The following is a 15,456-nucleotide window of genomic DNA, read 5'->3' on the forward strand; positions in this document are numbered from 1 at the left end:
AGCGGGCTACAGGCTCCTGGAACCGTCTACTGGCTCCTGGAGCCGGGCTACAGGCTCCTGGAACCGGCTACAGGCTCCTGGAACCGGCTACAGGCAACTGGAACCGGGCTACAGGCAACTGGAACCGGGCTACAGGCTCCTGGAACCGGCTACAGGCTCCTGGAACCGGGCTACAGGCTCCTGGAACCGGGCTACAGGCTCCTGGAACCGGGCTACAGGCTCCTGGAACCGGCTACAGGCTCCTGGAACCGGCTACAGGCAACTGGAACCGGGCTACAGGCTCCTGGAACCGGGCTACAGGCTCCTGGAACCGGGCTACAGGCTCCTGGAACCGGCTACAGGCTCCTGGAACCGGCTACAGGCTCCTGGAACCGGGCTACAGGCTCCTGGAACCGTCTACAGGCTCCTGGAACCGGCTACAGGCTCCTGGAACCGGGCTACAGGCTCCTGGAACCGGCTACAGGCTCCTGGCACCGGCTACAGGCACCTGGAACCGGCTACAGGCTCCTGGAACCGGGCTACAGGCTCCTGGAACCGGCTACAGGCTCCTGGAACCGGGCTACAGGCTCCTGGAACCGGGCTAAAGGCTCCTGGAACCGGCTACAGGCTCCTGGAACCGGCTACAGGCTCCTGGAACCGGCTACAGGCTCCTGGAACCGGGCTACAGGCTCCTGGAACCGGCTACAGGCTCCTGGAACCGGCTACAGGCTCCTGGAACCGGCTACAGGCTCCTGGAACCGGGCTACAGGCTCCTGAAAGCGGGCAACAGGCACCAGGAAGCGGGCTACAGGCACCAGGAAGCGGGCTACAGGCTCCTGGAACCGTCTACAGGCTCCTGGAGCCGGACTACAGGCTCCTGGAACCGGCTACAGGCTCCTGGAACCGGCTACAGGCAACTGGAACCGGGCTACAGGCTCCTGGAACCGGCTACAGGCTCCTGGAACCGGGCTACAGGCTCCTGGAACCGGGCTACAGGCAACTGGAACCGGGCTACAGGCTCCTGGAGCCGGGCTACAGGCTCCTGGAACCGGCTACAGGCTCCTGGAACCGGCTACAGGCAACTGGAACCGGGCTACAGGCAACTGGAACCGGGCTACAGGCACCAGGAAGCGGGCTACAGGCTCCTGGAACCGTCTACAGGCTCCTGGAGCCGGGCTACAGGCTCCTGGAACCGGCTACAGGCTCCTGGAACCGGCTACAGGCAACTGGAACCGGGCTACAGGCAACTGGAACCGGGCTACAGGCAACTGGAACCGGGCTACAGGCACCAGGAAGCGGGCTACAGGCTCCTGGAACCGTCTACAGGCTCCTGGAGCCGGGCTACAGGCTCCTGGAACCGGCTACAGGCTGCTGGAGCCGGGCTACAGGCAACTGGAACCGGGCTACAGGCACCAGGAAGCGGGCTACAGGCTCCTGGAATCGTCTACAGGCTCCTGGAGCCGGGCTACAGGCTCCTGGAACCGGCTACAGGCTCCTGGAACCGGGCTACAGGCTCCTGGAACCGGGCTACAGGCTCCTGGAACCGGGCTACAGGCTCCTGGAACCGGACTACAGGCTCCTGGAACCGGCTACAGGCAACTGGAACCGGGCTACAGGCAACTGGAACCGGGCTACAGGCTCCTGGAACCGGGCTGCAGGCTCCTGGAACCGTCTACAGGCTCCTGGAGCCGGGCTACAGGCCCTGGAACCGTGCTACAGGCTCCTGGAACCGTGCTTCAGGCTCCTGGGACCGGCTACAGGCTATATCTTATCAATTAGACTACAAATAATAAATAAAAAATAATAATAATAATAATAAATGTATTCAGATGGAAACCATTAGGGTTTTATGCTTAGGGTTGGGATCAGAATTAGATAGGGACTTCGGAAGGAAGCAGCTGTGGACGGCTGGTGGAGCGGGAGAGTGGCGGGAATCTGGAACACTTCCGCCTCGCCGGTGACCCTCGCATCTTGCCACTTGAGGCAGCATTCCAGTGCCACTTGCAGCTGCAACACCTCTGCGGGCCTTGCGACTCATTGGAGCCCTAGCTTATTAGGCCGTAATGAGTGTTGGGCCGTTCTTTCGATATTTTATTTACTATTTTTTGCTGGCCTGGCTGCCTGGCTGTCGCAACAAGCTGGCTGGCAAGGCAAATACTGTAATTGCAGTGGCAACGTGCAACGATTTGCGGCAACGAGGTGAAGGCGAAACTACAAAAGCCGCAAAAAGAAACACAGAGTGTTTATATGAAAATTGAAAATGATTATTGCGCAACGACAGCGCCGGAGACTAACCGACAAATAGTCAAAGTTTTCGATGCTTTGCATTCGACACGCAGCAACAGCAACAGCAACTGCAATGGCAGCGGCAACTGCAACTGCAACACAGCAATAGCAACCACAATAACAATTGGCTAATAATATAAATTTTGTGGCCAAAATAACGACAGCAGCAGCAGCAGCAGCAGCAGTCAGATTCCAAGGCTCTTGTGAGTTTTTGTTCCAAAAAGTGATCTCGTTTTGCGAGTTGAGCTTCTCATTTAATTGAATTTCGATTGGACTGCCGTTGACCCGAGCCTGCCACCAATATGTCACTTGTTGCACTTGCTACCAGTGCTGGCGTGCTGATGTTGCAGTTGCAGTGGCAGTGGCTTGCTTATCGTCCCACAAATAACTGCAAATTGTGCAGCAACTGTATTGTTTGTCTCTGCTTATCTTTTGGCCAAAAAAAAAAAAAAAAAAACAGAAACAGAAACAGAAAGAACTGGCCAGTAAATCAGTGCAACAACAACTGCAGCAGCAGCAGCAGAAACTGCAACTGCAACTGGCAACAAACTGCCAGGCAACACGCATGCGCCGCCAAAAGTCATGTTCGTGCCACAAAGGCGACACCTAAGCCATACATATTGTAGGTGGCAGCAAGCTGCAACAACAACAACAGCAACGGCAACACTGCCACAAAAATGGGGTTTAAATAAAGGGGGGTTGTGGCTATAAGAGAGGAGTATCTAGTAGAGAAAGCTATATAGAAGGGAGAACTATCTAGAAGATAGTCTACAAATAGAAATAGAGAACTAAAAGAAGTACCGGGTATCTCTAATCTATTATCTTCCTCATAGCTAGAGAAATAAACAAGTACCAGGTATCTATAGCTTTCTTTCTAGTCTCTAATCTACAATCTTCCCACCTATAAAAGATATAACTACAAGTACCTGGTATATAAAAGTATCTATCTAAGTATCTATCTCTAACAATAAATAAAGAAAAAAGTACCAGGTATCTTATACTTCCTAGTTAGTCCTACAACCTACTCCCCCATAGTTCCCAGTGCCTCTCACAACACTCCTTTAAGCCTAATCATTTTTTGGTAATAATTTTGCATATTTTTCTTTCCAGCCGCCTTTTGTTGTTTTAGTTTTTTTTTTTTTTTACGCAACTCGAGGCTGAGAAACAGCTATCCCTTGGCTTTGCCGGCCAGTGCGAGTGCGAGTGCGTGGGTGTGGTGTGTAGGTGTGGGCGTGGGTCAGCCTCTAAAGTGCAGCTGGCCGAAAAGTGCTTGCCACTTTGAACTTGCCACAGCAACAATGGCTAGCTGTTGGCAGGAAGCTCTCTTTGAAAAAAAAAAACAAAATAGAAGGGGGGGAGCCGCTCAGAAAGCGATCTGCTTTAAACGCTTTCGAAATTTACGAGCCGAGGCCCAGAGCGAAATCCTTTCACCAACTGGCGGACTAGCGGACGGCGATTAATAAATCAATAAAAAAGCATTTATAATCATAGTTGTTGCAGCGGTTGCTGCTGCAACTTCCGCACAGTGACAAGCGGCAATTTCGAGGCTGGCCACACCATGACAGCCCAGCAGTGTGGCAGTGTGGAACAATTAAGCTGCCGCCCGAGACATGTATTTAAAGCGTACTTGGAGTAATAGTTTACAAGCTTGACTCTGGTCTGGGACCTGGTTCTTGGGAAGAATGTCTTGGGAGACGACTGTAGAGAGGGAGTTTCTTTGAGGCTTTTCTTTTAAACTATTATTTGAGGGCAGAACTGGGAGAGAAAGGTCACACTAGACCAGAGAACCAAGAGCCAAGCTATATCTTATGTAGGAATATATATCAAGAGATCGAAGATATATAACCTATAAACTACCAGAAATATTGGAAATACTTCCCAGATACTTTCAAGAAACTCATTTATTAAGATTAGGAGCAAAGGAGCGACTAGAGAGACTAGAAATGCGGCAGCAACATGTTGCGCAACTTATCAAAATAATCATCATTCAAATCGACAACAGCAAGAGCAACACAAGCACCAGGCAACAAGAGCAACAAGCAACATGAGCAACACAAACTGCGCAGGCAGCATTATGATAATCGCAAACGGTGTCGGCAATCTTCAAACGCCGCGAAACAACAGCGAAATTGCAACTGTTTTGCAGCTCGAACACCCCTAGAGTGACTGCTGCTGCTGCTGCTGCCCCCCTTTCTTGCCACTCCCCCTCTATATCGCAATTAATAATCAAGGGGCAGGGGCAGGGGCAGGAGGCAGCAGAGAAGGTGCGGCATAACTGAAAACCCAACAGAAACTGCATCGTGCGCCCTTCTTTTTGATTTAAAATGTGCCGCCATCGCCATCGCACGTAGGCGTACTCACACGCAGTTCAGCCATGCCTTGCCTCATGCGGCATGCCCCAGCTTCTTGCTTCTTGCTGCTTGCCCCATCCCCTCTCAAAAACAAGTGGCCGGACCAGAGGAGAGCCGTGCCTTCATCAGTCAAGTGTGTTGTCTGCCGGGAATGGACCACAAAAGGTTGCAGTTGCAGTGGCAGTGGCAGTGGCAGTGGCACTGGTGTTGCAAGGAGCTGTGGGGCACTGCGAGAAAGCATTGGTGGGGCTGGGGGCACAACTATCCAAGAAAGAGACACTTTTCTGCGAGTGTATTCGAACGGTAAGTGCCACAGCCGCGGCAGCCACCATTTGTGGGCCGTGGGGCAGTCATAGTGCGTGGGTTTCCGACAGCCCGGATGGCCTGGACTCGGATGGCGGAGTGGAATGGATCGAGTGGCGAGATCGTCATTGATCATTGTCCGGTCGGGTGGCCAGTGTGGCCAGATCTGATTGCTCTCCCAAGCCATGGCTAGTTGGCTTGAAGGCTAATTATTGAGTGGGAATTAAGTCTAAGCTGCCTCTTGCAAGTTGCAACAAAGGCTCACCTCATTAGCCAATTGCTCGCACTCCATCAGCCTAACAGCTACCCCCCTCCTCCTCCCTGGCTATATAGTTTATAAATAAATAAATCAAATGCAAATTTCTCCTACTACTGCTTTCATAAAAAATAAATATAAAAAATAGCTAAAGGAGAAATAAAAATGGGAAACATGAAAGGCAAGGCGACCGCCTTCTAGTGGGTGTGACATGGCTGCGGCCTGGAGAGAGAGGGGGGTGGCGCCTCAGGTGAGCGGCCAAGCATGGACATGGCGGGGTGTCCAGGGGAGGGAGAGGGAGGATGAGGCCTAGAAGCCGGCTCGTCAGGGAGTCTTAATTAGAAAATTGCTAATAACTCATGCACACGAACAAATTTCAATATTAATGAGTTTCGGAGAGGAGGCAGGGGGCAGGGGCAGGGCAGGGGCAGAGGAAGCAGCCAACTTGCCACTGCAACAGGGCTAGAGTACTTCAGAGAGAGAGTCTCTAGTCTCTTGGCCCAGACTGTCTGGCCGCCACGCGGGGGTCTTTAATTGAAAAGGAAGCCCAGACCGGGCCAGCAGCATCTTGGCCAGAACAGTGGGCTCTGTGGGAGATCAGCTTGGTGGTGGCCATCTCCTCCTCCTGGCCATGCCCCCCTTGCTGGCCAATTGCTGGTCGGCTGCCTGTCTTACGCTGCTCATTAACTTGGCCAAAGACTCAATAGGTGGCTCGCTCGCTGGGCCCCCATCATCATTTGACTGATTTAGTTGTCAGTAATTGTTGTTTGAAGTTGTTTGTTGGCCAAGTTCTGTGCCCTTTCTTTCGGCTACCCCCCTCACTTCACTCATAATTAGCATGCAAGCGGCATAAATCGCAGCAGCACCAGCAACAACAATTAACAGACCCAAATTGCATGCAACACAGAGTGGCTTTCTCTTCTCTTGGAGTCTCTTGGCCTTCCTGGGTCTTCTTTCATGAAGAAAGACTACTACTACTTCTACTTCTACTTAGCATGCAGTGCTGGCAGTCATTGACGTCTGCAAAAGAACGTGCAACGTAGGCCAGGCCACGACAAAAAAAAAATGGTTGGAAATCAGCGACAACACGGCAGCCACAACTGTCAATTATATTAGTTGCTCTTAGTTCTTACTACACACAGCGCTAATTCAGAAATCATGCGTGGGCAGAAGCTACCAGCTACCAGCTAGCAGCTAGCAGCTAACAGCTAGCTGGCTAGAAGCAACATTGCAACTGCAACATGGCCACTGGCAACTTCTCTTAATTAAGTGTCGACCTGCCGTTGCATGCAAATGGGGAAACAAGCCAGCAAGCCAGCAAGCCACAAAAAAAGCCAACCATAAAAAGAAGAGTCTGCTGCTGCTGGCGGTGCTGGTGCCTCCGACCTTTAGCCGGATTGCGTGCCAGTTGCCACTTGGGCCATAATTTCCAGTCATTTTCTCCGGCATTTTTTGGCCAAAAGCACTACAAGTGTGTGAACTGCGAAAAGGTTAACAGAAAGGGGTTCTCCACCAAAAGGAGGCTTCCAACAGAAATAAAATATCAAGTGAAGAGTTCGACCCCTAGCTTGTTTTCTTTTTTTTTTTCCTCACTTTTTTATTTGAAAATGAAAATAAAAATAAAAAAAAAAAAGGCAAGATCCAGGAAGGTAACAAAATGCATGCGTAATTCACGCTTTACGATCGCAATGGCCTCGCTAGCCTACAGATACTGAGATACTCAGATACTCAGATACTTGCTCTAACAGATACAGATACAGATAGTGATTCTAACTCCCCGGCATAAAATCGTTATCGAGCTGCCAGATCCGTGGCATGCTGTGTGCCCGGTGCGTACTGCAATAAATCAAAGTTTTATTTGTTGAAATAAATTCAGAGTTTATTGCTTCGTTATTATTTTGTTGGCCATCAAAAAACAGGCAACAAGGGGAAGGGGGAGGGGGAGGTGGAGAAGGAACTTCTCTACTTCTTAGCCAACTGACTTGACTGGAGAGCCAGCCAGAGGATCGTTTCGTTGATTGCCATTCGGGCCAATTAATTAATCAGTCAAGTCTGTTCGAGAAAGGCAGGAAGAACAGAGACTCAGAGACTCCAATTCAATAGCATTTCTTTAATATTGAATATTTAACTTTAAAGCTCTCTAAACTTTAAGCAAATTGGATAGAAAAAAACAGCCTTCCAACAGCCAAAGTGCCAAGTCAGCGTGCCTCGCCAGGTGGCAGTGACACCTCTGAACCCTGGGCCCGATTTCGCAACCAACTTGGCATTTTTTGGCGTGGCATTAATTGCATCCAAAAGATAAAGATACATCTGATTACGCAATTTCTGAGCAATTCTCAAATATATTTTCTATATTTCTCTGTAACTTGACTTGAAACTATCAACTAATACTATAATTCTTGACTTGATTTCTTTGCAGCAGCGTAAGCTGTCACCGACATGGGCAGTGAGCACTACTGCTTGAGGTGGAACAATTACCAATCCAACCTGTTAGGGGTGTTTAGTCAATTACTACAAGACGGGAGCCTGGTGGACGTCACACTAGTTTGTTCAGAGGGCACATCCATCCGAGCCCATAAGGTAAGTTCTTTCAGTTCATCCATTACAACTAGTCAATTGCAGCTTTGGTCACACTGTTTTGGAGATTGGGTTGGCTATGGTCACACTGTCTAAAGGGTAAATGGCATGGTCACACTCACTCTTAGAACTTGGAACTTTAGAAGCCTAGAACCTACATCCCAGAATGAGTTATGAAGCTCTCCTAGCTAAGGTCACTCTGTCATCAATCGTCTTAGCTCTTGTCTCCTTCAGACATCTGGTCACACTGGCCCAAGATCAAATTCAAGCCTGTCGAGAGCTTCTAAGAGCACTTTTTCCTCATAAAACGCTTATGAATCGAGTGGGAAAGCCGATGGCGTGCTAAACGGTAACTGTTTAATGCGGAAGCTGGCCATCAAGGTCGCAGTTGGCGTTTCTGGCCACCGCCTCCTCCTCTTTCCTATCCAGCCTCCCGCCTTCTCCTTGAAATGCCAAGTGAATAAATTAACGCAGTCGCAACAGCAGCAGCCGCAGCAGCAGCAGCAGCAACAAGATCAAATGCAATTTACACATTTGTCAGTAAATTGTCAACTTAACGCGGCAACACAGCGCAGTCTAAACGAGCCACAGCAGCGAATGTTGCTACTGCAGTGGAGGCAGTGGAGGCAGTGGAGGCAGCAACACTACCAGCAGCAGCAACACTAGCAACAACCATTGCATATCGCACATGGCTCGGCAACATGTTGACAAGGTCACCGTCTAATGGAAATTGACGGCAGCGGCAGTGGCAGTGGCAGGGGCAATGGCAGGGGCAGTCAGGCTATCTCTTCCTCTTGCCAAGTGTGAGTGCATAAATCATGCGTTGCAACAACAACAACAACAATAATACTAACAACTATAGCAACAACAACAACACATTAAAAGCCAAGAGCTCACGTCTGTCAATTGAAATTCCTGTTAAATTAAGCGGAAAATATTTAACAGCATTTTACGGTTTGTTGTTGTTGGTGTGGCAAGATGCTGTTGTTGTTGTTGCTGCCACTAAACTAGACTTGCTGCTTGCTGGTGCTGGAAGAGGAAGTTGCTGAAGAAGAAGCAGAGACCTGGGCAACCTGGGCCTGGCTGATAAAGTTATTTTTGAATCCAGAACAGGAAAACGGGCAAATGGTTCAATTAGAAAAGTGGCAGCTCGCTGGCTCACTCACTCACCTGCTGGTACCTGGTGGCAGGTATTTTCATTAGCATTGGGAAATGGTTATGGGCATTCTAGGGGATCATGTTCCACATAGGCAGAGGATCAAGTCATTATAGGCCTCTGTTCAGAGGTAGAGAATGAGAGAGATCATTAAACTACTTCCCCATAGACCCATAGACCCATAGATCCTACAACCATCTAAGAAAAGTAAACTACTAATCAGTACTACCATCCCTGAAGTCTCATCTCTTCAGCCGTACATTAAGCGGCAGCGCCCTATGCTCTTTGAGAGTTAGGAGAGAGTGAGAGAGACTTTCTCATAGATCTATAGGCTCAACAATGATCTAAAAAAAAGCAGCAAGCTACTAATCAGAATCAGAATCCTGGGGTAGCCGATTAACAAATTTCCATTTGAAGGAGCTGGAGAGTCCTTTGCTTGCTCCCCTCTGTTGGCGGGGGGAATCAACTTCATTAGCCATCGGAAGGCAAAGGAGCTGCCAGGATAAGGCAAACAAACAAACAAACTGATGAGTTCATTTCCTTTTTAGACAGGACGACTAACGAAAAAGAAACAATAAAAGGGGGAATTAAAAGAAAAACAAAATGGAGAAAGGAATGGAGAAGGAGTGGGAGAGAAAAGGAGTCTTTATTGAGACACAGGACACATGTCCTGCCAGGGACTGAGACTGGGACTGGGACTGGGCAAACTAATTAGCAAATGCACATAGACAGCTGTTGACGTTTAGAAGGACGAAGGACGAAGGACGAGAATGGAGGATGGAGGCTGGAGGATAACGGATAACGGATAAAGGACAACTCAAGGCGGGGCTCAGGGGCTGCTGCCAAGGAGGCCTCTGAAATCGAATGAAAGTCAACCGACTGAGCAATTACTTTTGCATATAGTCTAGTCCTCCAGGACACGTCCGCTGGCGCCTTGCCTTGCCAGTCGTCCTTCTCGCTGTCATCCTCCATCCGCCATCCTCCATCCTCAGTTGTTGCAGTTGTCATTTCCACCCCGAAACAAGGACACCCCGGCATGGCGCAAAAAATTGTTAAATTGATTAAAAAGCAAAGTGTCGATGAACGAGGCAATGATGACAGCCGGCAGCAGGATCAGTGGCCAGGACATCGTCGCCAGGACATGCAGAAGTCGATTCAATGAAAAAGGAGCAAAAGCAGAAAAAAGGTGCGGGGGCCGACAACCTAGTGGTGCTAGAGTCCTTGCATCCTGGCCGTGCGTCCTGAAATGGAGCCAAGCCAAATATGCTCTCATGTGCGTGTAGTGGCGAGCAGAGCGAGGGTGGTTTCTAAAGTTTTCGCAAATAATTGGAAGTGGGAGTAATACGTTTAGAAATATTTGATTACTTCTTTAGGAAAATATTTAAATAAAATATTAATTTGATCATTTTTAGAGGACAAAATATATAGGATTTATGAAATCCCTTTCGAAGACTGAAATATATTATTTTTGGAACAAAATCTAACCAGTTTGTTGTTATTACTTGGAATCTAATCAGAATCTCTATATTTTCTTAAAGATTTAGGAACTAAGCTAAAAATAAACTAATATTTTTTAACAATAAGTGTGTTGAGAATAAAAAAGTAAAAGTTTTTAGTAAAATGTGCCTTTGAAAAGTATCGGATATCATAGTTTAAAAGAAATACTCGATATCTAATGTTAAAATTGTAAAATGCCTAAAATTTAGACAAAATAAACCGGAAAAAATAGAAAAATCATGAAATCAACACCTCCCAGGACGAACAAGGACCAACATCCGAACAGAGAGAAACCCTTCAACCCCCCCTCGCTCTGGCAAACGTGTGGAAGTGATTTTTTTCACTTTTGTTTTTTTGTTTTTTGTTAACCCACCATTGGCAGTTGGTAGTTTCCCTTTTTCGCCTTGGCTCCTGCGTTTTTTTTCGCAACTCGCCACACACTCGAGCTTGCAGCAGCCACAGGCCTTTGTCCTTCCGCCAGGGGGCAGGCAGACACGGAACAGGGTAGGGGTAGGGGTAGGGGGCTGGGATAGTGGCGCCGCAAACGGCGTCGGCACTTTAACTCAATTTGAGGCATTTAACGTATGCTCGGTTGATATTTGATGCGATTTTAGAATCGTTGCCAGCAGCCCCCGCTCCCCCTCATCACCCTCATCCCCAGGAAGCTATCCCATTTTTTTTGCGCCCGTTTAGTGCGATTTGGAGGGGTTTTTTTTGGTTTTTTGGCGTGTCCTGGCAGGACGAAAGCAGCCGAAAGGCAAACAAAGTGTAACAAATGTCGTTGCGGACAGGTCAGGCCTGTATGGAGAGGCTCTCTGTGCCGGCGGATGGATAGTCTGCCGTTGGCAAATGACTTTCGATGACTTTTCTGGCAAATTTCTGTTCAAATATTTGCAGTTTTTTTTCGGACAAAAATAGAGAGAAAAATGTTAAACTGGAGTGTGTGTTGTCTTAAGCTGATTTGTTGGTCAGCCAAGAGTCTGATTGAGTTGCCCCGCCCCCGGAGCGATTGGGCGGCTGGGCGGCAGGGTGTTGAACAACATGCCAGACATGCCACACGACGACTGGGGCAGACTCCGAGAGGCAGGCGCACGCTCGCTGCACTGACAACACATTTCTGACAAGCCAACAATGGCTCGGCAACAGCCCCGGCCCGGCCCGGCCCGACAGCTGCAACAACTTGCAACACATGTTGCAACAAATCGCTCGCCCCTTGGCCCTGCATCGGACTGCCTCAACTGCATCGATAGAGTTTCAAAAATGAATACAATAAAATTAACAGAATAAGCAACAGAACCTGCCTCCGGGCCAGCAAAACTCTCAGATTAATTGATTTGCATAATTTTGTAACAAGAGATTATTAATAAAACAGGCAAGCAGGCTGGAAGGAGGCAGGCAGGCCAACTAATTGCAATTTTATGTTAACAACTGCGAGTCGACTCCGAAGTCAGTTATCTTTCATCGCAAGGAGCTCATGAGGCGTGGGTGGGGCGAGCGAGCGACTGCTCAAGTCGAGCAATTATCATTTCCATTCCAACATTTTCCATTTTCCATTTTCCGCTCTCCACTTGGCCACTTGGCCATTTGGCCAACACGGCGTATGCGTAATGCTGTTCGAATAGCGCACATTGCGCATACGCCGCGTGGTCACGTACGCTAATCCGTTGTGGCAGGCCCGGGCTCCACTATAATTTGATAATTAGCCACATAAAATGTGTAATAACAGCGAGTGCCGGATCTGGGATCAGGTGGCTATAGTGGCTCTGGTGGCTTGGTGGCTCTGGTGGCTCTGGTGGCTCAGTGGGTGAATGGCTAGCCGAAATGTCAATTTTAATGGCTTGGCATTTGCGCCGAAACGGTGGACCATTGTTCCCCCAAAACTGGGGCTGCGTAGGGGCCTTATATGAGTCCTCGATATGAGTCTCATTTCGAATGGGGAGTGCTGCCACCCCACCTGCCTTTTGTGAAAAACACGACTCGCATTACGTATGCCATAATTATCAATTAGAAATCAATTGATTATTTTCCAGACTCGCGAAAAGCGAATCAGCGCCAAGACAATGGCCAGTGGCAGGCACTAGGCACTAGGCAACAGGCAACAGCAACAAAAATTGCATACCAATTGCACAGAACTGGCAGCACAGCAGCATCTCAGCCACAATAACTCGTATTTTTGCACTGCCGTCGGCAATATTTATTATTTCTCTCTCTATACAATTTTTTTCCTATTTTTTTTGTTTTTTTTTTTTGGCCTGGGAAAAATCTGAGACAGCATCCGAGCCAGCAGCTTTATGGCAAAACTGTTAATTTAAATTGGAAAATTATACAAAAATATTCAAATCGCTTCGCCTTTACATTCGAATCTGCCTGTTGATCTGAGTCGCTCTCAAACGTCACGTTTTCACGCGGCACAGCAGCAGCAACATCAACAAGTTGCTCTCAGCCAGCTGCCTGTTGCTGTTGCAGTTGTTGCAGTTGTTGCTGTTGCAGTTGTTGCTGTTGCTGTTGCAGTCAGTGCAATCAACAAAAGCAATTCACGCATTCAATTAAATGCCTTCAAATGTGACTTGCCGACATTTCTTTATGTTGCTCGCGTTGTACTAGCAATTGTTGCTGTTGCTATTGCTGTTGCTGTTGCTGACGCCGAGGCATGCATTAAAATCCTATAAAATTGTCATGTTAATAACCAATAATTGTTAATTTACAACTCACACACGGACGTGGCTAAATACACACTGCACTGCACTGAGCACTGAGCACTGAGCTCTGTGGCATGGCAGGCCAAAGTGTCTGAAACCATATATCGCACAATCATCGGAGGGTAATCGGAGTAAGAGTTATCGAAGACTTTTATACACTAATCGATTACTAGCCTTTAGTTTCTTGTTTTTAACTTGAAAGTTTGTATCTTACAAGATTTAAGATTAAAGAATAACATTTTTATAATACAAACCCGATAGTTTGTTCTGATTGGCACAAAATTATAAACTCTTCTTGTCATTTATCGATTTTATCGATAGTTGAATTGAACAAAAATCGTAAAGAATCATTTACAATGAGAAATCAATAGATTTCTATGAGACTTTACTTTAACTTTGGTTCAAAAAACAAACCTTTCTTCCAATTTATCGATTTTAATCGACTAATTTGATTATCAGACCTGTTTTTCGATAAACAAACAAGCATCTAAGCTATTAAAATAAAAGCTAAACTCCTGTCAGAGTATTAAAAAGAAGTATTAACATTTTTTCTTAATTTCTTAAACAACTTGTTAAGTTGTTAAAGTGTGCGTGGTTTCGTTTTCTGAGTTATTTGGTTTTTGGCTCGTTGTGGCATTTGCAGCATGTCCATTAACATTTCTGCCACATTTCTGGCTCCATTTGTTTCCTATTTTTTATTGCTTATTTTTTTTTGGCCTTTTCTGGCTCCGATATGCAATTGTTGGCCCAAGAATGCCAGGCATTTTGATAAAACTGGGAAGGGGAAGGGGAAGGGGGATTGTTTCCAGGACAGAGACTGAAACTGAAACTGGACTGTTTCTGAGGAGATTAGAGGCCGAGAGAGAGTGAAACATGTATCTTTCAGATACAAACTAGGCAAATGCGGCTAAAGCGGCATATGCCAGAAATAAAATTGTATTTCTTGTTGTATTTTTTTATAATTAAAATTAACAACTTTTCTTGTCACGACTGGCGACGACTCTCGACTCTCGAACTCGACTTGCTGCCTGCTTGCCGGCTGCTATAATTATGCGCATTTTCAACAGATTTATATCTGGCTATAGTCTTCTGGCTATAGCCCCTGCTCCCCTCCCCTCCCCACCCCTAACCCCCTTTAAAAACGCATACAGCTAAAAAATAGAAAAAAAAAAAAAAAAAGATAGCGTATCTCATTAGAATTGCCAGCTGTGTATGGGCTTTATAGATAGATATAGAAACCCAACTCTCGGCATAGTATATAATTAGTAATTGTTGCACAAGCCGCCGCCTCCTCAGAGGGGGGGGAGGGGACTCTGCCATTAGGCAGAGAGTGCAAGAGAGAGGGAGATGGCCAGAACGGGCTAAATTAAAACCCAGTTTGAAGGTCAACAGCGACACGAGTTGCGTGGCCCGGCAGCAGCAGCAGCAGCAGTAAAAGCAACAACAACAAAGGCAATAAAACTATGCACAAATGTCTTAAAAAAAAAAAAATAATAGAAATAAAAACAAAAACAAAAAACTGACGTCAGCAACAGGAACTGAAAACTGAAACTGAAACTGAATCTGAAAATAATCGCGCTGCGCATGCGTTGGCGCTGATTCGCATTTTTTGCCATTTTTTTTTTGCAATTTTTTGCTTGTTTTTTGGGTGTTGGTGTTGCAGAAAACAAGATTAATCACCAAGTGAGCTTTAAAATGGGAAATAAATAAAAAATAATCCACCAAGAGTCTCTCATTAATCAGAAAAATGATAAAAATTAAATTTCAAATAAAATGAAACTCTCTCTCTCTTTGTTATATATTTTTTTTTGTTTTTTTAATCAATCCTAAACACTAAACTTTATGTAAATCATATTTTTTCGCCAGCCATAAACATAAAATATTTTACAATGTAAAAAAGAAAAAAAAAACTAACAAGAAAAATGTGTATTTTATTGGAAAGCCATTACTTTTTTGGGGAAAGGCTGAGCCCGATCTGCGCCAGAGTCTGGTGGTCCTGGTGCGAACTTCGGAGCCACCTACTCTCTAGTCATATTTTCCAATTTCCTCTCTCTTTTTCCTCCGTTTTTTATTTGATTTATTTTTTATTATTAGTTTTTTTTATTTAACGCAAACGGGTTTTGCTGCCAGGCCATGCCCCCATAAAAGTGTCAATTAAATTATGTTGCCGGCAACATTTTACAATTTGCAACAAATTGTTAACAGCACTGGCCTGCCACAAATCAATATTGGTATTTTTAACATTTTTTTAGCAGAGAGAGAGAGAGAGAAAGAGATAGAGAGAGAGAGAGAGAAAGAGAGAGAGAGAGAGAGAAAGAGAGAGAGAGAGGAGAGGAGTCTGGAGGACTGCTG

The 15,456-nt window shown here is 46.6% G+C and overlaps 1 protein-coding gene across 8 annotated transcripts in view; it reads left to right on the plus strand.

Moving 5' to 3' along the window:
* LOC6501829 (broad-complex core protein) overlaps positions 1–15,456 on the plus strand; it is a 131,884-nt gene that overhangs the window by 67,308 nt on the left and 49,120 nt on the right. For 7 of the 8 annotated variants that reach the window (XM_044717573.1, XM_032452282.2, XM_044717574.1 and 4 more), the window contains one exon: positions 7,595–7,755. In XM_044717573.1, coding sequence (XP_044573508.1) covers positions 7,615–7,755 — 141 coding nt within the window. In that variant the 5' untranslated portion in view covers positions 7,595–7,614. The remainder of the gene's footprint in view (positions 1–7,594; positions 7,756–15,456) is intronic. The other variant, XM_044717572.1, reaches the window with a different exon arrangement.

Source organism: Drosophila ananassae, chromosome XR, assembly GCF_017639315.1.
Source record: "Drosophila ananassae strain 14024-0371.13 chromosome XR, ASM1763931v2, whole genome shotgun sequence".
Taxonomy (NCBI): Eukaryota; Metazoa; Arthropoda; class Insecta; order Diptera; family Drosophilidae; genus Drosophila; species Drosophila ananassae.